Here is a 24718-nt window from a genome sequence, read left to right as displayed (position 1 = left end):
TTATTTTTCATCTTGTAGCCATTGAACATGTTAGAATTAGTACCCTCCTTGCAACTTTGCTTGGGGAAGGGGGAAACTGTTCAAATTTACTATATTTGATAAAAACACCATAAGACAGAAAAAGTAAATTGATGCTGTCATGAACGGTGCTGCCAAGCCTTACTGGGAGAAAAACAAACTTGAGTGTCTTGCTGAAGGACTCTTGGACATGATCATCATGCTTGAGGATTGAACTGACCACTTACTTTCTTTTGTTGCACCAACGTGACAAATGGCAAATTCAAAATAAAAGGAGAGTGTGAGGAAAGATTTGGTAGGAGTTAATTTATTGCTGCTTTTGTCCCACCAGCATGTTTAGGGATTGCCCAGAGTAAACAGTCAGATGATAAATGATTGCTCAGTAGACTCGCCCCATTTGGTTTATAGCAACGTCATATTTTATTCTAATTTCCAATAAACAGAGAATATATCAGTCCCTTATTTGTACAAAAAAATACCTGAACAGGATACAATGTAGATCCAGGAGCTGTGTAGACACTTACAGAATATGAAGCAAAAGCACGAAAAAAAAAAAAAAAAAAGAGAACATGAAACAATTCAGGTGTGTACTTTTTGTCTTCTTCCCCATTTTCCTTTCCCTGACATGTTGATTTGAGCTTATGATGACTGAGCTTATGAAATCACTGTTGACAATTGGACTTGTTTGGCTTGATGACAACTAGGTAGAAAATCAAGAACAAGTGGATGGATTGTATCAGAAAATGGAGGCACCACGACGCCGACTGCTTTGAGCTACTCTGAAACATTGCACCGACTGCCAAAATGTCAAAAACCCCAAAGAATACACATCCATGAAAAGGTGATTTAACAAACATTATTTGCTGAAAAAAAAAGAATGAATCGGTGACATCCAATGTAACAATTTCAGAGAAGTGTCCACTGAACATGACATTAAACAAACAGCATCAAATACGAGTATCAGGGCCACTCAAAGAAGAACAAAATTTGAATTACAAGTCAATCTAATAAAAGAAAAATTTTGAAATTTGTTATATTACGGTCACATTGCTACCCGAAACATCCTTCACTCACTGAAACGATTTCTAATTTTTTGGTTGCAATTCTATTCTCAGTAGTTTTTTTCAATGAAAATATGTGACTGTTTAGCGCCCACTATTTGCAATATTTTTTTGTAGAAAATATGTTGGTCCTTGTCCTAGTTTTCTTCTTCTCATTATATTATTTCTTGAAAATTTGTGGCTCTTATTTGGAAATGTTCTGCCTTTTTTTTCCCCGAAATTAAGACTTTTTCAATTTATTTCTTTACAAGTGTTTCCCCATCTCGTGTTTGCGTCATTTTAACTTGAAAATGTTGGCAACTCTAAAGTCCTCTAAAGTCTTTTTTCCTTTAAAGTTTCTAATTGTTTTCATCATAGGCCTTTTTACTATTTATTTCCTTTCTCAGTGTGACCCAAATACTAGTAAAGTTGGACACACGGCAAAAAAAAAAAAAAAAAATCCAGTTTGATGTCTTAAAATAAAATTTTGAGCATGTTTAATTTAATACTGTATATAGTGTAGTATTTTGTGATAAGATAAAACTGATAAGCAAAATACACAACGTACACATCATCAACAAATGAATTAAGGACAAAATAGCATTCTTCATTTTACACGGCGTTATGGGCAAAGCATAACGGCCATACATAGTGATCTGTGACCTAAGGTACAGTGTTCGATCCCCACCATCGTCTTCACATACTCATTCATTCGGAAATCAAGGATGCACTAGACGGCTGGTTCATGTTGGACACAGTGATTTCATATGAAAACAAAAAAAGGTGGTGGGCGGGGTAGTGGGGGTGGAAAAAAAAAAGTGCCTACTGGTGTCTAGTGATGTGGTTCAACTCCCACCTCTTCTAATAATATGTGAATCTAAGGCATCACTTCACTTTCCTGACCTTCTGGTACTGTGTCTACAAGGCAAGTTGGATGACCAGCAGTTAACAATAACAGTCGAGCCATACTCACACACTCACACACACACATTCATTCGCCACAGGCTCATAGCTTACAGGCTGGACACAGGTGGGAGCGAGAGGGCAAAGGGCAAGGGTCTGAAGGGGGAGGGGGTTCAAGCATTATCCAATCCCTGGAGAGAGTCCACCCCGGCTGGTCACGTGGGGGCAAAGTGACACGGCGCCGCGCCTTGTGCTAACCCTACTCTGGTACAAGATGGATTTTAGAGGGGGGGGTTAGTAAAGCGCTGGGGAAATGATTTTTGGAATATCTTTCTATGAGAGACACGAGAAGTCAACTAAGTGTACTTTTTCCTATTTATATTTTATCTTTTATTAGAGGGGGGGGGGCTTTTGAGAAATTTGTGAATGAGCATGTTTTAGCCGCAAGTTATCCGACAGCAAGCTTAGCACAGTGAAATGTACGCAGCAGCAAGCCCAAGAAAAAAAAAAGATTTGTGTATAGATTAAATAAAAAATATGAGCATTTTAGGTGGACTTTGTATGCCAGGCTTGTAGCTGGTCTCCATAAGTTAGCATATAAGTGGCATCTATTTCCCCTAAAATGTTTGTTAATCATCGCTGTGTGTGTGTGTGCATCTTCATATATATGTTTCAATTGTGTATGTACAAGGCTCATTGTTTTCACTTAAGGCAGGTGAAGCTCATTTGATTGTGTGTTTGATGCGCAGTCAGCTGAGTTTCACACTTCAAGTCTTTTTTGTTCATTTCCACGCATTAAAAAAAAAAAAAAAATCATGGGAGTGCTTTTCTTTGATTTGTCTCTTCTGAGCAGGGCGGGAGGCGTTAGTAGATGTCTCCGAGCATTTACTCTCACCTCAGGATCATTGATAATGTGCAAGCGAGCGAGCTGAGAACAGACTCGAGGGGGTGGGGAGGGGAAATAAAAGCAAAATGACATTCACAAAGCCAACTAATAACCCTTCTCATTTCAAATGATCTCGGCGGAATTGGGACATTCCTCCTCCTCTTCCTAGTTGCACTTTCTTTCACATTCTTTACATGACAACAGTAGTGTGGCCGCGATGCTACGAGATCTTCCCAAACCTTTCGGAACGGCACTACATCATCCGCCGTGACTCTCTTCGCCTCCCCCCATTTTTTTTTTTAAATCCCATCAACTTAGATGGCGATCGACATGCATGTTTCTCCCAATTGAAAGATGATGATTGACTGGTAGCCCCCCCCCTCCCCTCGCTCGCGAGTGCAAACTAGTTCTGCATTGAATCGACAGTAATAAAACAGCATTAAAATGACATCAAGTAATCAAGTCTAAAAGAGAGGCTCGTCACGGCCTTCCTGATAAACATTCCTTTGTCCTTTCTGATAAGCCTCTGCTTGTTTTAGATCCTTCTCCTCACGCTTGACTTGATCCTGGACACAGCAGTAGAGCCACACACGGGGTGGGTTAAGGTGGGAGTGGGGGGGGGGGGGTGAAGGAGGGGTGTCTTTTGGTGGAGTGGGCGGTGTCATGGTGTCAGCTTATCCAGACTGGACTGCACAGGTTGAGAAAACCTCCTGGATCCAAAGTTTGCTGGAGACCCGGAGGGATTCCCCTCCATCCCTGATGATCAATGAAGAAGAAGTAGGGTGGCGCTTCCTGCGCCACAGCTTATCAGGCCTGGGGGAAATAGGGTGGGGTTTGGGTTTAAGGGGAAGGAAGGAGAGCCATAGTTCACGAGCTTCCGTGCATCGTCACAAATGTTCCGGTCTCCGTGGCAACAATGCAAGAGTCCACAATTCGCAACATTCTGCGCCCCTTTCAAGCCTCCAAAAAAAGCAATAAGGCGGAGAAAAAGCTCGGCTCACTTCTTCACCCAGACTCGACTCACCAGAGTGGATAGGTGGGATTCGGTGGGGGTGATTGGAGGAGGAGGAGGTGGGGGGGAGGGGGGGTTAAGGAGGTGTGCAAACAAAAAAATTGAAAGGGGTGTGGAGGAGTGTCACAAGGCCACGGCGGTGCACGGGTGTTTGAGCTTGCAGGGCAGCACTCCTCTGTTGAGCTGATAGAACTCCACCAGGTGGATCAGGTCGGTGAACTTGGTGGCGCCGTCGTCCAGGCTGAAGAACACCTGACTGTCTTCTTCGCACTTCGCGCCACAAAATGGCAGAAGGGGGAGGAGTTAGATGTTAACATTTTGGGAAAAGTCACAAAAGCACTTCGAAATGGCTGTTTTTGTTTTTCAATTGGTGCAAAAATCAGGCTTCAATTTGCTAGGGAGCATAACATTGTGCTCTGGAGCAATGGAAAAAAAAAAAAAAAAGATCCTGTGATCTAATGAGGCCAGATGGACCATGTTCCAAAGTAATGGGCAGAGTATAAGAAGAGTCCAGTCCAGAGCTTAATCCCATAAGAATCTTTGGGATATGTCAGAGAAGATTTGTACACAGTGGTCCAACACTCTTATCTTTCATAGAAAAATGAACGCAAGCCCTGGATGGAAATGAATGTTGTGCGATTGCATAAGATTAGCGAGAGCAAGCCAAAAGGAAATGCTTGCTCTAATCAAAGCTAACGGCGCTCCATTGGCTGGCTTTTTGGCTGGCTAGTGCTTTTTCCACATTACGCAACACGACTATGTCCATTTAGGAGCATTTACCAAAAAATGAAACGCGCTTGCCAGTTAAAACACTTTTTTTTTCTTCAAACTGACGATAGCAACTTGATTTACTTTTGAATCCACCTTTATGATAAATATGCAAATGTCCAACTTTCTTCTTAAATTAACGTATTTCACTTACCGGTAATATTTGGAAGTGCTTGATCTTCTGGTGGTGGCACATGGTGAGCACAAAGGCCTTGGGGTTACTTTGACTATCCCGCAAGAGGAATAACCTAAATGACGAGAGAGAATTAGAAACGTTTTGGAGAATAAATAATTGTGTTGACTGTGTGAACTGTGAACGCCGCAATCATACCCGTCCACTTGGCCTTGTTGTATGATCATTTTGTGGGCTTCTTCTCTCATGATGCGACCGTGAAACCAAACCTGCGTCCTGTGGATGACTGGAAAACACGCACGCACATTAGCCCGCCGTAATAATGCGTGACGACACGCTTGACGTCGGCGTGCACCTGTGCTCAGAGAGGACGAGTGCAGGGGCGACGGGCTGCCCAGGACATTCATACGCTGACTCCGTTTCTACATAGAAAGAGCAGAGTGGAAAAATAACTGGGCTGAACCCGGATTATTTCATTCCTTTTCCTTTGCCTTACCCTCCATGTCTGCCCCTCCTCTAGGGCGGCGCTCTGGGCCTCCACGGGGTTATCGATGACGCGGCCGGTTCGTCCCGAAAAGTCCATCGCCACCAGGGAGTTCTCTGACACGCTTCGCTGTTAGGGGACGGGTTGAGGAAAAGGGTAGGGTGGGAGCGGTGGGAAGGGTCGGCGGAGGGTGACGGAAGGTGGTGGGGGAGTGAAGCCAGAGGGGGGAGGGGCGGGACAAAGGTCAGAGGTCTAACAAGCCAGACACACTCACTGGGGCATGACAAATCCTGTCTGCACAGAGACCCACTTCAGTCCACTCCCAAATCACAAACGGCCCCCTTGGCTTACTGGCTTTGCTGCGGGAATCATTTTAATCAAGGGCAACAACTTTCAATTTGAAAAGACACAAACTTCCTGTCACGCACACAACTTTGGGGAACAACGAGTCGTCTGTGTGCAAGTCAAATCAATATCTGTCTAATCTAATGCAGATTTTCAATCTGCTGCTATTTTGCAGAAAGGCTCCATAATTAAATTAGAGACTCTTTACAGCAAATCGGCTTTTGATTTGGCAACTTATTACTGCCGCACTGTTGAGTTAGTCGGGTTCTCACCGTGCTAAGGCGCAATTAGCCTAACCAAGACTAACACAGTCACAGTCCAGTTAGAGCGAGGCATGTGAAGTGAAGTGAACAGCTCTGCAATTCATCAGCCAATTAATGGCTCAGTATGGACTGGCTGAGTGGGGAATTAGCATTAGCATTAGCATGCCAGTAAAGGCGATGATGTCACACAGCAGATCCTCACCACAGGCGTGGAGAAATGCGTGAGGTTTGTCTTCCTCTGTTGCGGGACGCTGTAGCTCTTATACAGGACAAGGCCATACTATAAGACAAGAGAAGGGGAATAAATATTATTTTAAAAAAATATATCAGGCTTAGCGAAGCCTTCCAAAAGTCCATTGGGTTACCTTTAGAAGTCTGAAGGCGGTCATCCAGCAGGTCCTGCTCTGCTCATCTTCAGCGCACAACATTTTCAGCTCCTTACAGTCCCCCCTCGTTTTACTGGGCTGGACGAGGAAAAAAATAAATGATGACATCAAAATTCATTCATGCATTATTCAGAAAAATGCAAAAAAAAAAACCCCAAAAGGTGCAATTTTGAGTGTGTTTTTTTTGCAAATAATGAGCACTCTTCAGGCGTTGGTGGTCAACTCGAGAGTTCACAGGGGGAGTGAAAGAGATTCAGTTACACCCTTGAGCGTTTATTGTACGTGCACAATACGGCGTTACACTCTTATAGCAGACAAGCCCTTTTTTTTTTTCCCTCCCTCCAGAAGCGAGGAGGATCCTGCCAGCCCCTCGCGATGAATTAATTCACGTTACCATAGCAATAATACAGCCACCACCCGTCAAGTCAAATCCCTAACCCAATTCTGCACTGTCACCCCCGCTGACAGCATCTGACACGACGGTCGGCTCTCGCGTGCGTGTGCGCGTGTGTGTAAGTGAGCTCGGGGTGGCGAGGGGGGGGGGAGAGTCTCTGTACCATCCTGGCTTATCCCATTGGGCTTATCCCAGATCAGCAGGTGACCCACCACAGATAACTCTTGGATTGAGGGGGGACACAGCGCTGAGTGTGTGTTTGAACCCCTGCTGGGTGGGTTTAACCCTTCTGTCCTTTGACCCCCCCGACATAATACTTCCAAAGGTGACACAGGTACATCTGTTACAAACTGAGTGACAATCCCAAGTTTCATTTGTGTATGTTGTTGTGTTACCTTGATGGAGAACTGGTAGTCGGTCGGGGCATTGTGTAGTTTTCTGCCGGTGAAAATGGTGAAGATGTTGCTGTCGTCCAGGTCGGACAAGAGCTGCAGGTGTCGGGGTTCCTGTTTAGACAAAATGTTAAAATATCTAATATTATTCTCCAAAGTTATGACTGACCAACAGAAATATAACATTTCCCTGGAATGCAAAATTAAAGATATCTCGAAATCTGAGGATCTATGGGACAGCAAACGTGTCACGCCTCGGGACGGAATCCCGGTCCTGTGTCAGCACCTTGGTCAAGGGAACTTACTGGAAACTGACCTTTCTAACCAGGGATCTTCCTGCTGTGAGCCAGCCACCCTAACCACTCTTTGACCATGCCAGTAAATGTGAATCATGCTTCAAATTAAACCTGGGAGTGGTGGAAGACGATGCATTCCGATGGGATACAATTATCCACGATTATCGTGTCAATCAAAACGGAGCGCTGGCAGACAGATCTCCTTCGCGTGAGGTTTCATGACATTATTCACGATTTTAAATATGAATGACCTTGGATGATCCTTTAGTGGAGAAGTAGAGGCCTGAGCGTCGCATGAACATGTAGAGCTTCTTCCAGGACTTGCGTCCGGGTTCCTTCACGTACAGATAGCCCTGAATCTCCGGACAGCTGCTTGGATTCAGGAAGTTCTGTGAGCAAACCGCGGAATAACAACAATCATTATAAAAATGACATTTTCAATATTCCTCAATGCGTTGCTGTAGCACCAGCAGGCAAATGTAATTAGCAGATTGCAATGACTCTGCGTGAATGTTCATGCATATTTTTAGACAACAGATGTCCTTGTCCCAGCCTTCAGGAGGAGAGGAGACATTTTTTTTTTCCTTTCTGGTTTCAAGGACAGGATTTGGGGCTCTCTGATTAAAGCAGGTGGGGGAGGGGGGGTAGATAACGATTCACTTGCACGTGCGTGCAGCACTCTGTGTGCACTGAGTCATCCCTCCTTACCTGTAAGAGCTGTGATTGAGGGATTGTGCCATCAGAATCCTGACACCAAGCCACCATCTGCTCTGGAAAAAAGTTCTGCATGGAAAGAGAGAGATAGAGAGAGAGTTGCATTGAAAACCACTTTGAGTATGCACAAGCTATAAGGGGGTCACACTTCCCCATGTCTTTCTATTGTTGTGTGTGTGACGAGCACAAGGTCTTTGAGACGAGTGGTCAGGGTGAGAGAGGCAGATAAAGAAATTGAGACGGAGAGAGGTGGGGGGGGGGGGGGGGGGGGGAGGAGGCACTTGAGCCTGAGAGTAGATGCAGTATGATCTCACCCGCTGATGTAATCCCCTTTAGCCAGCAGCGCCACTCTTAGTGTGATTGACAGGCTGCGGCCAGCACTCGGGTGTTTTAGTGCGCTCATTACCACAGAGCTGAGGTCACCTAAATCACCACGGCAATAATGTCACCGAAAAAGCTGGCGCGTCACCAAGCGCCGGGCCCCCTTGCTGAGTCCACCACAGCACAGAGGTGACGTACCAGGATGGACCAAATTGTAAAGTGCCGCAAAATGACAGCTTAAAAATATACGGCAAAAAAAATTATGCAAAATAAGCAATTTGACTGAAAAAACAAAATTCATTTAGCAAGACTGGGCCACGCAAATTGATGTGGCAGGCCGGATGTGGCCCCCGCGTCATGAATTTGACACCGATGGACTTGACACAAAATCATATGATACAGGAAGTGACTTTGGTGAGCTACTTGGACATCCCGAGTTTCATCATTTTAATTTGCCACAAAGAACGGCAATGATCAAAAGCTCCGACCGGAATCACCATGGTGAAGTGTGTGCGTGGTGCGTGCGTGTGTGCAGAGCTGCGTGCTGAAGCGAGGCAGTCACAGAAAGGTCAACATGGGGATGCGAGAGACTCACCAGGGGGTTCCTGAAGAATTCATATTTGGCATAGTTCTTCCTGAAGAGGAATTTGCTGTCGCTGCTCATGGAAGCTTGAACCTGAACCACCAGTTCGTGGTCCTCCAGGCATCTCTCTGACAGACGGACGGACAGACAGTGTGAGTCACAGTGTTATTTTTGCATTGTGCATTCATAATCTTGTATCATTTATGACCGAGAGGTGGATCAGCTCTGGCTCATTCAAACTTTTTTTTTTTTTATCCCCCTAACATTAAAACATGCAACACTAATAAAATCTCCGCTTCCCACAATGACGAAATACGATCGGAAGAGTTTAACCAAGCGAGTAACAGCAGCAAGAAGAAAAGAGGCACTGTGAGGCGGCGAGGGAGGAAAGCGAAGGTGGAGGGGAGGGAAAGAAGTGGCAAGCGATGGCGAGCGGGGGAAGGGGGGGGGAGGCTTTGGCAGTGTGGGCATTGCAGGAAGATGATGTCATCTATTTAGGCTGATTGCCGAGAGCAGAGGAGCCATAAGCAAAGTGCACCAAGCCCGCAGACGAGCGAACGCGCATTTAAGAGCTCACGCGGGCCTAACGTGATCAGTCGTGCATATATATGTGTGTGTGTGTTAATGAGGAAAAGTACATGATCTAAGAAATGGATAGTGACAGGATGTTCTATGGACACACGCAGGCTTGAGTCATAATTCGTCCTCCCCGCAGTATGTCTCATTATCACACACACACACAAAGACAAACGACTGCATGCTAAAAATGAATGTGGCAGCGACGCACGGGTGGAAATGTTTGACCTCCGTCGTGCGGGGTGTGTGAGCAAGCGGGGGAATTTCCTATGGAGGGTTAAGTGCAAAGCGATTGGCCAGCCGTGCTAGGGGCTCGTCCGACAGAGATCCACGATTGGTTCCCCGCGACTCTGGTATGACGCTTTAGTCCAGGCCTCTCTGCATGCACCCCCCCCCCTCTTCACCCCATTCCTTCTTTTTTTCTCTCCGTTGCTCCCTTTTTTCCTTCCCTCCCTTCGTCGGCTCACCTCACATTCCATCTCTCCAGTGCACTTTTTTTTTCCAGCAACGCAGATGAAGCAGCAATGCACAAAGCCATCCTTTGACTCTAAAAATACAAGTCTGGGGTAGTGGGAAAGCCTCATGGTAGACAAAGACGGGATCCGGGAGGGGGGGGGGTCGAAGTAATGCTCCGAAAGAATACGCTGTGCAAGTCAATGTTCTTTTTGTTATCTCCTTTTTTTGTGTTATTATCGGGGGAAGGAAGCGGCGTGTGTTTTTGGGGAGCAGCAAAATGCTTCATCCTGCTCGTGCCAGCACGTATAGAGCGCATACAAACACTTGTGCCATGCTCAAGTGAACACACACACGGTGAGCACAAACGGGAACATCCCCACCCACGCAGACACACACCGGCCATCGTAACATGAAGGCCTTCTGATTTCATTCTGGGAGGAGTTTCATGTATGCATACAGTACTGATGAAAATGGTAGATCTATGATGAACATTGTAATAACATAAAATTAGGGCCGCGACGCATGAGTCTTTCCTTGGGTTGCGAAATAAAATGCTGCAAGCATTTCATCTGGGCCCATTATCCGACGAGTCAATTGTTTTAAATGATAATAATAAATCCAATGTTTAATCCACAAAGACCTGTAAAGGAGAATTCTTGAAAAAATAGCACTTACCAAGGCCAAGGATGGGGTGGTGCTCCACCAGCGTCCAGGCGTTGTCGTCCACACAGTGGCTCTTGTAGACCAGGAGCTGGCACACGTCTCTGGCCGTCATGTCCGCCGGGATCTCCACCACTTTGCCAGCCCCATCCTCGCTCCACACCTTCACTATCTGAAAAACCACACATGGGCCGAGGGTTATGTTTGTCACAGGCTGGAAGACGTCTCGCGACAGTGGGACGGCGCTTTTCAGAAAAATTCGACTACCAAAAAAAAAAAAAACGGATCGGATTCGGAACATCCATTTACCTTCATCGCCATGTGTTTGGCAAGTCCACTCTTAAAGTCCAGTTTCCTTTCTAACAGGAGAGTTTCTTATAAAAAAAAAAAAAAAAACGCAGCAAAGTCCCGGAAACTGGCGCCTGCACGCTGGGTTCAGCCCTTTTGTCCACGGCTCAACCAAACTCTCTCACACGCACATCCCCGGATAAGCATGTAAACTTGCTTGCGCACATCGCGCAGTGACGTCTTTTCTGCCGCGCCGACACCGAGAGGGAAAAAGTAGAAAATATTCACAGTTGGAGGACATTTTGATTATGCCCTTAAAAAATGCCACCACCGGGAGCAGCGAGCGGGCACAGTTCAAAGCCAAAGCGCCGCCCATTGTTGCGCCATTTTGAACCATATCAACCAAGCGCCCAAAGCGACATTTAAACTGGCTGTAATTTTTGCCGGAGAGCGCCTTTGCTCCGCAGATAACCACAGAGCAGCTGCTTCACACCGCTCCATCTGCACGTTCGCACAAAAAAAAAAAAAAAAAAAACTCGCTCTCGCATGCAGCGCCCGACACGAACGCATGCAATAAATATGAGCGCGTGAAAGTGCTTGAAAAAAACCACAGCGGCGACGCACATTAGGTCAAAGAGAAGGCGTTACATGTTTGCGTGGTTGTGTGTGTTGTCTGTGTGTGCGTGCATGCTCGCACACCTACGTAGTTCACATCCTGCGCCTAGAGCAGGCGTTGTGCTCGCAAACTCTGCTGCCCCGCACTGCACACGAAGCGAGCGGGAGCAACTGTTGAAAATGACATGAGACGAGCGACGGAGGGAAAAAAAAAAAAAAAAAAGCGCTAACGGACCACTGGCGAGATCACGGCGAACAATGGCACCGCCGTTCGGGCGCCCAAAACGGCACAAAACACCAGAAGCACCATCACGGCGACGCTAGGAGAGCCTCCTAACACGAGCGAGGGAGGAGAAGAAAAAAAAAAAAAACATCACAGTGCTCCCTGCCCCTTCCGAAGCCCTAAGACTCCCTCCCTCTTCTCCTCCCACCCCCCAATAAAAAAGTGATTTCATGACGTGTGACTTTTGTTTGAGAAAAGTTTTCGACACAAGAGGGGGCAAACAAAAAGCAGCGGGGGTCTCCGCGGCTGCACTTTGCCAACCGCGCACACACACACACACACTATTAAAGATGCACTCGCACGTTTCCCGAAAAAGAATAAAACACAATAAATGCAAGTCTCTTACCTCCACAGCCTGAAAGAGGCAACAGTCTGGAGAGCAGGATGGCATTTTCACACTGAGACGCTCTCCAGTGACACAGAGAGAGAGCGAGCGAGGGAGGAGGAGTGGTGGGGGGGAGTCAGGAAGAGGGAGGGAGGGGCTGACTGGCAAGGAGAACACAAGCGAGGTAAGAGCGAAGGAGGCAAGCGGGGAGGAAGAGGAGGGAGGACGCCACAGAGGAGAGAGCGAGACTCGGCCGCGGCTAACTGAGCACCGAGGCTTGGATAGTGACGCCGAGTGATCCGAAGCGCTACCGCCAACCCGCGACATCCACCGGTACACCTCTCCCCCCGCCCACTTCTCTCCCCCTTCCTCCTCCTCGCGCTGGATTAACCCAGTGTGGCATTTTTTTTCTCGGTCAGCCGCTACCTGTCGTGCACCCCGATATTCTTTCTTCGTGCCCTTTCTCCACTGTCAGCTCCTTTCAACGATGACCTCATTCCCAAACACACACACACACAAGGCTTAATGGACTCAAGTACAAAGCCAATCACTGTACACACGCATCCCTCACACTCTGGCTGCCAGGTTTTAATTTCCATCCCCTCCCCTGCCTCATATCCTCTTTCCTCTCAACAGCTGTGTGTGAAATATTACGCTGTGGAGGTGAGCGGTGGAGAAACATGTGTAACGCTGGAGCTTCGAGGCGGTTGATTTCGGGGGCAATATGGATCAAGGCCGAGGGGGGGGGGTCAAGGGAGCGGGAGGAGGGGAGGCGGTTGCTCAGCAAATCTGCCCAGTTTGACTCGAGGCGGCGAGTTGGGGGTTGGGTGGGGGGGTCTGAGCGAGAGTACAGAACAGAGAGCAATGGTGGAATGTCAGTAATGCAATACTGAGTCATAATCAGGCTCATGTGTAGCGTGCGGGCCAACACAGCTGGCCCCTAATACGGTGTGCATGAGAAGTGAGAGCCAAACCAGGAAGAGCAAATGTAAACCAAGATGATTTTTTTTTGGGGGGGGGGGGTCTTACTACAGCCTCTTGCATCAGGTTTGCACCCATCTGAGCTGCGTTTAAGTATGCATGTGTCGGAGGGCGGATCATGAGAGGAAGAATATGGAGCGAACACAAACAGCCGTGACCTTTACGGAACTTGAAATAGTTGCAAAAGGTAAAAACTTTACCCCCCCTCCCCTGCACCGCTTGAACAGAGGAGGGTGAGCACTGTTATTGACCTCCTCGTCAACAAACACACACATGCGCACACACAAAGTGTGCTCGGAGCATATTGGAGGGTCACGGACAGACACCTGCATGCATGGAAACAAAAGAACACATATGTCCAGGGGTCAGCGGTCAAACTGAATAATCTGTACTCGGGTCAGGAGTGCTTGACCAAAAAGGTTTACGGGCCCCTAAACCTATCAGGCTATTTGCAAACACACAACACACACACACATATATAATCATTCCATGGTGACAATAAAAAGTACAGCTTGTAAAAGAAATCTCAATTCAGTTGCGGCCGAGGGAGGAGGAGGAGGAGGAGGAGGAGGTGGTGGAGGGGGCGAGGGCCTTTATCTGCAGATGCAATCTTTTTATGTAACATAAGAGCACAATGATGGATTCTCTCCTCTCTGCATGGCAATAGAAAATCGACAAAAGCGCATCTATGATGGTATTAGAGCAAGATAGTCAGCTGACCGACCATTAGTCGCTGCCCCGAGGTTTATTTCTTGAATTCTAACGCTGACAATCGCGGGCTCGAAAAGAATCAGCGAGGCAAATTCTTTGGAGATATTCAATTACAGCGCACCGAGGAAAAAAAGACGATTCTTATAGCTAAAAAATGCGGAGGATTTTGGAGCAGGACGGTTTGAACTGGTTTGAAAACGGTCGTCGTCGGAGACACGAGAAGTGTCCGCCGCCGCCCCGGCATCTTTCATGTCAAGGCAGACTGAGTTGATTAGCTCTGCAGACAGGGCCAAACTCAATTTCATCTCGCCGGAGGGCCGACACAAAGCCCGAGTGTCTCACCTCGCAGCGACCTGCCACTCAATTAAAAAAAAAAAAAAAAAGTCGAACATAGCGATAGATGGCTATGTCACTTCTACCGATTCACGCGGTTCAACCGACGATCCAATTTTATCCGCCTTCGAACCGATTGTGACGTCGTATCTCCCTAACAATAGAGCTGGGCTTGCACATCTATGTCATTATGAGCTTATGCGGTAGAACAGGCTCTCTCTGCAATCATCGCACGCACACCACGCAGGGCAAGCACGCACACTCGTGCACCTGATCTGATTGCAACGGGTCAGCAGACCTTTGCGTGCAGGGTGGGGTGGGGGGGGGGGGACATCAGCTGACCGCAGACAAAAGCAAAGGGAAGAAGAATCAGTCCTCACCGCAATGACTCAGCGCTAAGATGCATTGTCGCAATCAATTGTGACATCGTGACGAGGTGAGAAATCAGAAGATTGGATTTGTTCGAATTTTTTTTACACAATTTGGCTTTTGAGTTTGCTACACAAATAAATCCTCCTATTCACTCGTGCAACAATAGCGCTAAGGAAGATCTAATTTCCTGCCGGACAAAAGATCCTCAACTCCGAGGTGGTGTCAGGGGGGGGGCAGTAATGCTCCAAAAAAATATTTGAAGCCAATCTATTGGAGCAACTCTTGTGTTCCCAAATAGTTTTCCCAGTGGCGAGGCTTTTCTCCGCTCGTAATGCAATGTCCGTGCTCCCGAATAAAAAGCATGAATTAGTCACAGCCTGCACGCAACCTGACGCTCAAGTTGACCAATTCTTCCCGACGGTGACTGATCGGATTACCGTGCGGCAGCGGTCGCCACAAAAAAAAAAAAAGTGATATTTACAGTCTAACGCTCAGACATGGTTCAGGTTGAGGAGGACTTGTACAGTTAAATAACATCAGACTTTTTCCCTGGAGCGTATCTGCAGAAGTTGTCACGTTATGTCGTTCATGGTGGGCCGCTCCTAATACCCCGAGGACAAATCCATTTATATTATTAGCGACGATGTCGACCATAAAGCTGTCATGTCACGCATATACCGGGCTATACTTATAGTGTAATAACTTAAGCTGATAATATGAGCTGCCTATCCCAGTGAGAAAGACTGAAGATTAGTGAAGAATGTTCAGATTCCAGCAGAACAGCTGGAGGGGGCAACCGTGAGAGAGATCCTGTGATAAAAAAAAAAAACATGCCGATGCAAATACAAAACGCAACTATGTCTGAGGACCAAAGTCTGAGATTGTCATCTGCGCCGTTGCGTAAGATGGACTCGACGATCGGAACCCACCTCAGCCAGCAGGGGCGCCACTGGGTGTGTATTGACTATGATCGGAACACATGATGGGTACAGCCATGGGGGGGAGAGCAAAGTAAATTGTGTAAAAAACTAAATTAAAAACCAAATAAATAATAATATAAAATAAATACTAATATAAAATAAATAATAATATAAAATAAATAATAATATAAATAAATAAGAAATAATTTAAATAAAAGATAATATGAGTGAATGCGTTTTCTAACATTTGGGCGCACAAGACAGAATGAGCTGAGTTGAACAAAATGAAGAAACAACAGGCCCTTTGTGCAAAGTGCAAGCTTGCTCGCTGACTGCCCATCTTGTGAGATGATGTCAAGGAAATCGAATGAATGCGTACATAATGCAACCTGGGAACAAGACGAAACCTCTCGGTACAGGAGTGTGTGGAGCAAGAGAGAGCATTCTGAATAATTTTCATTATTCAGGGAGGGCATCCTGAAAAGGATGGAAAATTCCAAGGACAGGAGGCTCTGTCGGGGGAAGGAAGGGCAAGGCTATGACACACAGGCATGCTTTCACACACTCACACAATGACGCCAAGAGCCATCTTGAAAGCGTGTGAACCGGAAATGGACGCCTGTCTTGCCGGAGCGGGCAGAAGGATTCGCAAAGTTCAGACAGAGGCAACCTGCAGACATTCCCAGCCTTTGCTACGGAAGTCTGCATCCTGGAGACATTGCTCACCTCCTTCCACAGCAAAACATGCCTGTCGTGTGTGTGTGTTTGATAATATACTACTTCCACTGTACTTGCAAAAAGACACATTGTGTAAGATAACCTGGGGTAACCTATGGTTGGAGGGAAGGCTGGGAGCATGCAAAGTCAACACGAGCTGCTCCGACCCGAACAAAACAGGCCAGTCAGCTGATCTCAAAGACACATCCACTCTCATGACTGCCATACAGTTCAAATAATAACAAGGGGGGAGAAAAAAAAAACATTTTCAAGTGGCTTGTGAGCACCTACGTGTTGGTCAGAGGCCTCGACGGGGCTGAGGATCGGCGAGCCGGTCGGACTGCAGAGCTCGGGGAAAGGATTGGGAATGGCAGGGAGTGAAGCAGGGCGCAGATTCTGCTCCTCGCGCAGGCACCTGCAGGGGGAGACACACGCACGTTTACGCTCGGGTCGCCGTCTTAAGTCAGCTGGGCGAGAAAACAGAACGCTCGCGTGGCCTTCAACAATCCTGAAACGCCAACAAATTGTAATGCAATTGTGGAAGCCGTACGAGGAAGCGTTCTACCTGACGGCCTGGATGTGCATCGGCTGGGAGTACCGCAGCCTCTCCCTGGCGGGTGCGGAGGGGGGCGTGTGTCGACGGACGGCGGGGCCGTGCCTAACGAACGGAACGTGCATAATGTGGTGGGGCAGGTGGCCGTTGTTGAGAATGAGAGCCGTGTCGGCCGTGGTCGAGTAAACGCTCTCCATGTTCATCTCGTTGACAAGCTTCTCCAGATCCACGTCGTCATCTGTGAGAAAACAGCGAGTGTGAATGACAGTGGGAGCTGAACTTTAAAAACCAGAACCGCAAAAACCTGAGAGGTCATTTTAGCAGGACCAAAAAAAAATACAAAAATTCAATGTCCGAGGTCCTTTTGACCGATGGGTGTCCCAAACCAACACCGCACAGAATTCCTGGCATGCCTACTGGTGGAAAAAAAAAAAAAGTACACTCAGCAGACTGAGCGTAACAACAAAGTAGAACACCAACACACTCGCTCGCAGGGGCAGCCGAGGACACGGTGTCCAGTATGCGCTGCTGATGTGCATGTAATTATACATGAGACTCAAAAACGTACAACATCTGCAGCCTGGAACGTGAGGGGAGAGGGTGAGGGGCAAAAAAAAAAGCTGCTCTGTACTTAGAACAGCGGGGCGTCAGCTCAGCGCGGATCACAAAGAGGTATGCATGACGAACACGGAGGGTAAGTAGAGGACACAAGGTCATGTGATGTTCAAGAGTGGGACATGGGTTAGGAGGTGAAGGGCTGATGAGGATAGCAAGCGATGGCTCTTACGTAACGCTCGAGGATGGATGTTATCATCCCCCTGCTGACAACTTTATATGCAAGACGAGTTCGCTCACAATGTCGACGGAAGCCCTTTTAATTTTTTTTTATGAGAGTACCTGAACTGTTTGGAAGCTAGCTGTGAAATTTTAAATCTTTCTTAAAAAGATGGATGACATATTGACCCATATGACACTTTTTGGCTCGGGCTAGGGAACATACAACATTTTTCTCTCATTTTTTTTCCTTGGATGTTTAGGAACGACAGTCTGTCTGGCATCTGGCTACAAAAGCTCCTGTGCAAGAGCAGCCAGGACATTCCAGTCAGATCCCAGGATACAGTGAATGAGTGCTCTCTGTCCTTGGCAGAGCCAACCTGCAATCATTGATGGGCAACGAGGTAAAAAAAAATAAAAAAATTAAAGCACCGGTATGAACTTTGACCTCGGCTACCTTCATTGACCTGATTCATGCTCACTTCATTCAACAAAAACTTTTCATTCCTTTTTGTTTTAAATATGGGATTATATTTGATTATTAGCGCCCTGACCTCTTGCCTACTTTCTCCACTATGTCCCCTGATTTGACCTACAGGCCTAAATAAACACTCTCGCCGAGTCACGGCGCTGTCTCTGTGGGCTATGTTTACAACACACTCGCACAAGCATGACGAGCACACTCGGCGAACTCGAGGGAAGAAGAAGAAGAGGTCGCGGGGTGTACGATTTACAACGTCTCCTCGGTTTCCAGGCATTTCCACGATGACTGAATGGATTTCTGAGAACGGCGCGGGAAAGCAGCTTTTACTATGCGTGTAATGTGTTCAAGAGGTTATCAGTAAGGGGGGTGGGGGGGGGGGGGGGTGGGGGGGGGGGAGCAAGGGCAAGAGAGATATAAATTTAATATTTGTCGAAAAGCTCTACATCTGGACAGCAGAGCTTGCAATGAAGAAGGATGACAATGTCCAAGTTGGAAACGAAGGAGGTTTGGCAAAAATATTTAACATGCAGGAAATGGAAGAAGGAAAGAGGAATGTGTCATCCATCATCATGTACTTCAAATTTGGGCCAGAGACAGGACAGGAGAGTTACCATGGTGATGTGGCAAGTTTGGATGGGCCGAGCGCTGAAAGCCTGGAACAATCAGCTCCTCGGGCCTGCGAGAGGAACCGCGGTCCATGCCCTCCTGCCAAATAAACAAAACAGGCAGAAGAAAAAAAAAAAAAGAAAAGATGTTTTTTGAAGCGAGCGTGTCACAAAAGGCCACGCGGTGGTGTCGGATGTCAGATATTTAAGTGAAGCGAAAAGGCGGCGGGTTATTTTCACAGCGCCCAGACAATGGACGGGTTCACGCCTCTGCTCTGCTCTCGAGGAACACCGAGTGACACAAGGGCGATACTTTGACCCCTGTAGCGCTGTGACTTTGCGACCCCTGACCTTTTTTCTCTCCGTCTGCCTGTCACACACCCCGACACGTATGACGCTTACTCCGGGGAGATCAATCGCTCTTCGAGCACACTTTGAGCATCACTCATAGTCAAGTTCCTCACGCGTTGGGTAATTCAACGCAGCCAGGCCACGAAAGCTGACGAGTAACGCGAGGCAAGAAAGCCAAAACAACAACAAAAGAAAACACATCTCGACTTTTCGTGGAAAACGAAAAATTGTTCCCTGGAATTGCTCGTGGCCAGATGGCCCGCCGCGAGAGCGCGCGCGCGCAAGCATGCGGGATGCTTCGAAAACATCTATAAAAGCCCAAAGTACGATTTATAGCTCCGAGAAGTAGCAGCCAAAAGCTTTCCAAGGAAGGCAACTTGACTAGGCCGCCTGTTGGATGCGGCATGTCGGCAGGCTTCAGCAAACTCTTTCAGAGCCAGATCAGGACCTCCGAATTTGAAATGCATCCAATGTATAATCGTGCGAGTGTGCACGTACGGCGTGGAAGCCATTTTGTCGAGGCGGAGCATCAAATCTAGGATAGGGATGCATGAAACGCACTTTAAAGTTACACGTCGACAAACAGAGCTCGTCTTAACTTAATTACATGTCGTAAAACTGCTTTCTTCATATGCAAACTCTGCAATTATTCTTTTTTTTTTCATTAAAAAGCAACAGTTTTAAGGTGGGGCTGGAACAAATTAATGGGCTTTCAATACATTTCAATGGGGAAGAATGATTTGCTTTTTATTTGAAGTTTCAAGCTTGGTCACCAAGCAAATGAAACTTGTTCTACTTCCTCTCAGCAAACCAATTGCTGTACTTACTTGAGAGCATAACCACAAGGCTGAGCGCAAAGTGTTGCCCGGGCGACCAACGCACACAGCCGCTAACCTCTGACCTCAGAGTAAGGGGAAGAAAGAAGGAATTGTAGTCCGAGCTCTGAGACAGATCACACATGTCGGACGTTGTCGGCGCTCGGGGAGACTTTTTTTCGAGCGAGGCGACGTTGGTTCCTTCTTTGTTTCTTCGGACCCCGTTCGGGGTCATATAACTCGGGCTGCGGTTTTGCGCGCACGTTTACGAGCGCGTTTGCACGCGAAGACGGCAGTTGATTGACGCTTCTACTGCCTCCATCCAAACTTCTCACTGTTATGACAGACTTGAAGAAGACACACCTGGAATGCGGCCCAGACTACCAAAACATGCCTGCAGTCATTTTTTTTTTTTTTTTCCTGTTATGCAAGTAAAAAATGGAGGCTTATCAATACACAGCCTACACAGAGACTCGGTGGGGTGGAATGAATGTGTGGCCATGCTGTGTCATGTCAGCCTCTACATAACACACACACATAGCAATGCTACGACCCACTTCTCTCCTTCAGACTACTAAAGTGTTTTTTTTTTCCCTCCACTAGATGCAAGCTAGAGGAATGTTGCTCTCGACGGGGAGTCAATTGACTATTCACTGCAGTCTTACTGGTGCAGAACTGGAACTTTCCTGGAAGCTAACACCAACCAATGTCATTTAATGACCCCTCAAATAGGCTCAGCTGTTAGTAGTGACCTTCCATTTACCAAAGGAGGAAAAAAATAAAAAAATAAATAGTGAGAGGCTCAGCCACCTCTTACAAAACCGCCAGCTTTCGGGCCCGTGGCGTAGCAAAGCTGCAAGCTTGTTATTGTTGTTGTGCCCTCTATTTATAGATTCTCGCCGTGCTCCTTAGAGAAATTCTTTGCATTACTGGTGGTTGAAGTGGAGAAAATCCTGCAGTCTAGAAACAAAAGACTCATTCTGCAGGAATTGGACGTTGCCAACTGATTGCTAAGTAAGAAGACTCTCGCAACTATTGCGGGGACGGATAAATCGACGGACCCGGAAATTCTACGTTGAACTCTTGATGCACTCACCTGATAGTTTGAGTGACACAGGAAGTAGTCAGGGCCTCCCGCTAAGGCCATTGTGTTGGTTCAGCGGCCCCTCACACGGGAATGGCACCAACTGGTCTCGACAGCACCCTGCACAGAAAGCAGAACATTCAATTGAATGCAAAAAAAGCAGATTTAAAAATAAAAAGTGATCCAATATTGTAAGGGAAAAAAAAAAGCCTCCAGGTGAGGGATTTATGCTTTAACACTGAGCAGAATTCTGTGTGTGTTTGCCATATGCTTGAAGAAAGACGACGGGAACCGAACCCAACACCCCGCTCGTTCCCAAAGAGAAAACAAAAGTCGGCATGTGCGAGTAAAGGCGCATGCATGGATGAACATGTGCACACCAAATCCAAAGTAAACACGGCCATTGTGCGCGACGCACACACAAGTCAGTTCCTAAACAATGCCTGGGGGCTTAAGACTAAATAAGAACCACCCCCCCCCAAAACTCTCCATCACCTCTCGACCCACCCTCTTCCATAGCAACACATGACCACTCACCACCTGCAGACTGCATGGCAAGGCAAAGGGGGGAAGGGAGGGGTCTGTAGAAAGAGGGGAGGGGTCAAAGGGAACTTGAAATGGGAGTGGGCTATTTTAACTGCACCATGTAGCATTATCTGTTGTGAGTAAGCAAGGGGGGGGGCAAGTTGCAAGTACGTGAGAGGTTGTGTTTGGAAAGCTGATACACACACGCACTTAGTGTCCTCAGACTAGTGAATTTATCACTTATTAAAATGACATCTGCATGCTGGAGAATTTTTTTTTCTTTTCAGCTAATTCGTTCATGTTGATGTCTCTATAAAGGCCGTTGTGGTTCACTCCCACACGTCCGATCTGGCGTCCAACTTGAATGGAAAACTGGCACATTTGAAAGGCAAAGCACCTCATGAACAAGATTTTCTGTGAATTCAAGAAAGCCCAAGTTGTGAAAGGGATACTTCTCCAGCAAACAAATCTTTGCGAGCAAACATACAGATTGCTCCACACTCAACTCTCACTAGCTCCTCTCACTTGCTTGGCACCACTTAATTGTTCTTTTTATTTCTGGTATTTGAAATTGAAAATTGAGCAAACTCGGGACCGACCAAGCATCTCTAGAAGGATTGTATTCAACCTTTAAGGCGCCACTGTATATCTCACATGTTGCAGCAAAGGCTTATGAGTCTGTTGACACCAATCAAGCGGCTGGCCAAAAGGGCAAGCCGCACTGCTAATAGGCTTTGAAAGTGAAGCCAAAGCTCAAAGTGCTTGACATTTGCTGACATTTGTGGTTCCTTGTGCAGAGAATGGGACTAATTCAGCTTTACTGGGCCGAACGGGGGAGAGCCTGAGAATTAACTGGGTCGTGAGGGCACTTAATAATGCCACACGTGTGGCTCCCGGATCAAGTCGAGTCAAATTGATTTGAATCAAACAATTTGATTTAAAAGCGTGCTAGTGTATCATAAACGGAATCGTTCCATTTCGAAATATTTACAGTACTGACAAGTTGATTCACATATAAACTCATTGCATCATCCACTCCTGAGCTGGGTTGAACAATTCTTGGAAATTATGAACGATTATAATGTTTGGCATTGGGCTCTTAGTGCACAAGTTGTGACATCCGCCTGCACCTGCACAGCTCACGAGTTAAAAGTGGACAAGCCTAGTCTTAAGCCTTAATGTCACCTGATCTTCAACATACCGTAATGCAAGGGGGGGAACTTGGTTATGTGACTATTGTGCTGAGATTAGACTTTGTATTCTCATAAAAAGACGTTATTGTGTGTTTTGAACTTCTGAACGGGGCATCCCTTAATTCTGACCTGACTTACTGAATCGAGTTCAAGTGAGGTCGCAAAGCAAATTAACTGTTACGTCACAAATAATGTTGATAATTAACGATGTGCGAATACTCAAATTGAATAAAAATATTAGAATGTCATTTCCTGAAGTAAAATGCATTCTGCCATAACCTATGTATCAAAAATTTCAAAACGACCTTAATTGGTGCACCCTAAGATACTATTTATAAATATGATGCAAATGTTCAAAATAACCTGTTGTCATTCATGCAAAAGAAAATTAGCTTTGTGTTCAACAAAAAAAAGTGCATATTTGATACAGAATGACTGAGTACATACATTTACTTTGGCTGTGCAGCTATTTTTGACAGCAGCTTAATGACAGACAATTATTGTGCACTGCAAGCTTTCAACGTGCCGTATATCCATCAATTGCACAAAAAAATGCAAAAAAACGTGACGCAAACAACTTAATTTCTACTGTTTATCAAGTTTTTCAATCTTCCAATGCATTCTCTTTCAAGCGCGCTAGCTTGTGCACATTTCTTTGCAGCTAATGTAAACAACACGTTTCTCCCCATTATGCAATTCTCCATGTCATTTAAACACGAGCACGTCATTCGTGTCACACGCAGCTAACGTCTCGCTTGCTAACGTGCAACATTTCACCCTTGCTTACTTTTAAAATGCACCTTAAAAGAGTTCAAAGCTAAAGTTGCTAAGTTCTTACGGTTGAGAAAAAGCGTCGGGAAGACGTTGCAACGGCGTCCGGGAGGAGCGTCGAAGGAGCCGGCGAGTCTCGAATGTCCTCCTATGGATCTCCACACGGTTCTGCCCCCTCTTCCTTCCTTCTTCTTCTTCTTCTTCCTCCTCCTACCCACCCGAGAAAACAAACTCTTCACCTTGTGCGCTTTCCTCCCTCCTGCCCTACCCACCACCAACCCAGAGGCGCTCTCCTCCTTGGACGCATGAACGCGCGCGCTCACGCCTTCCTAAAATCGGACACGCGCACTGACCTCACCACCAGCTGGGAGTTCATCTCTTTGGTCCCACAATTGCAAGCTAAAAAAAAAAGCAGTTTTGAATATAAATTTAAAATCCAGTTAGAAACTAACACTGGAAGTAATGCCACACTTTAAAAGTTCATTCAAACAAATAAAACTGGTTCCGTTTACTATGTTAAATATTGAATCATCGACACGATTGCGCAATCATCTCTTGCAGCAATGTTTTTTGTTCTCCACACGCGTGTTTAGCCTTCGATCTATGACGTAATATTGCATTACATGTACACTGCTTTCCACCACAAGCCAGAGAAAAAAGCATCACTAAATGTTCCCAGCTCTCCAAGTATCATCTGCAGGCCAAAAATCGTATCTATGATAGACAATCCTCGACATCTCCTCCTCTTTCAGGCATCCATCAGTGGTTCCATACGAACTCCACTGTGGGCCAATCACAAGACTTCTGAACTCTCCACCCTAGCCGTGGAAGAACACGTGCTCGGCTGGCTCGTAGATAATGTTGCGAGCCGGTTACAAAGCTAATGATTTCCTAACGTCTATTAAGGAATAACGGAGGTCAGCGTTGTGTGTTTGGAACAATGATGTCATAAAGTGACAAAGACAAAAGGTTACTTTAAAGCACTTTGAAGCAAAAACGCTCGGGTGACTGCGGCATCCCACCGCTCGCTCTGTTTGTTTGCATTCATAGGTGGTGTGTCATAAAGTTACGCAATGACACAAACAGCTTGATCATTCTCACCAAAATGGGTCAATCCACAAACACATGTGTTGTGTTTTCAAAACAGAGAAAGCGTGATTGCATTTACAATGACAACAAAAAAAAAAATTGGGAAATAGATAAGCGGGACAGATGTGGTGGAGGTTCGGTCAAGGCCGAAGGAGGTCCACGAAAAAAAATTGTGTCATGACTAGGTCTGTTAGCAAAAAAAAGGTTTTTCTTTTTTCAGGAAAAGGCAGTAAAGAATAAGGAAACCCTAAACAACCATGCCAAACTCATTTCATTATAGCATGAGTCATTTTTCAGGG

The 24718-nt window shown here is 46.4% G+C and overlaps 1 protein-coding gene across 3 annotated transcripts; it reads right to left on the bottom strand.

Annotated features, from left to right (window-relative positions):
- Window positions 1-414: 414 nt before the first annotated feature.
- Window positions 415-24210, bottom strand: LOC148380005 (growth factor receptor-bound protein 10-like). 3 transcript variants are annotated; one of them, XM_088365345.1, is made up of 18 exons: window positions 23684-24210; window positions 23398-23540; window positions 20854-20961; window positions 18598-18691; window positions 16741-16966; window positions 16467-16590; window positions 10646-10802; window positions 8951-9066; window positions 8029-8103; window positions 7572-7709; window positions 7028-7138; window positions 6218-6316; window positions 6055-6132; window positions 5257-5373; window positions 5116-5182; window positions 4959-5046; window positions 4782-4875; window positions 415-4129 (listed from the first exon to the last, which is right to left on the bottom strand). In XM_088365345.1, exons 3-18 carry the CDS (start codon window positions 20902-20904, stop codon window positions 3983-3985), a joined length of 1782 nt encoding a protein of 593 aa, XP_088221471.1. In that variant the 5' UTR covers window positions 20905-20961; window positions 23398-23540; window positions 23684-24210; the 3' UTR covers window positions 415-3982. The 3 variants fall into 3 exon arrangements, with proteins under 3 accessions (XP_088221471.1, XP_088221470.1, XP_088221472.1); XM_088365344.1 differs by lacking the exon at window positions 23684-24210 and having other exon boundaries at window positions 23398-23637; XM_088365346.1 differs by lacking the exons at window positions 18598-18691; window positions 23398-23540; window positions 23684-24210.
- Window positions 24211-24718: the final 508 nt, after the last annotated feature.

This window comes from Syngnathus floridae, chromosome 21, assembly GCF_059516105.1.
Source record: "Syngnathus floridae isolate MCC-2025c chromosome 21, RoL_Sflo_1.0, whole genome shotgun sequence".
Lineage (NCBI taxonomy): Eukaryota > Metazoa > Chordata > Actinopteri > Syngnathiformes > Syngnathidae > Syngnathus > Syngnathus floridae.
Note: the sequence above shows the minus strand (reverse complement) of the source record. Positions and strands in the feature narration are given on the sequence as shown.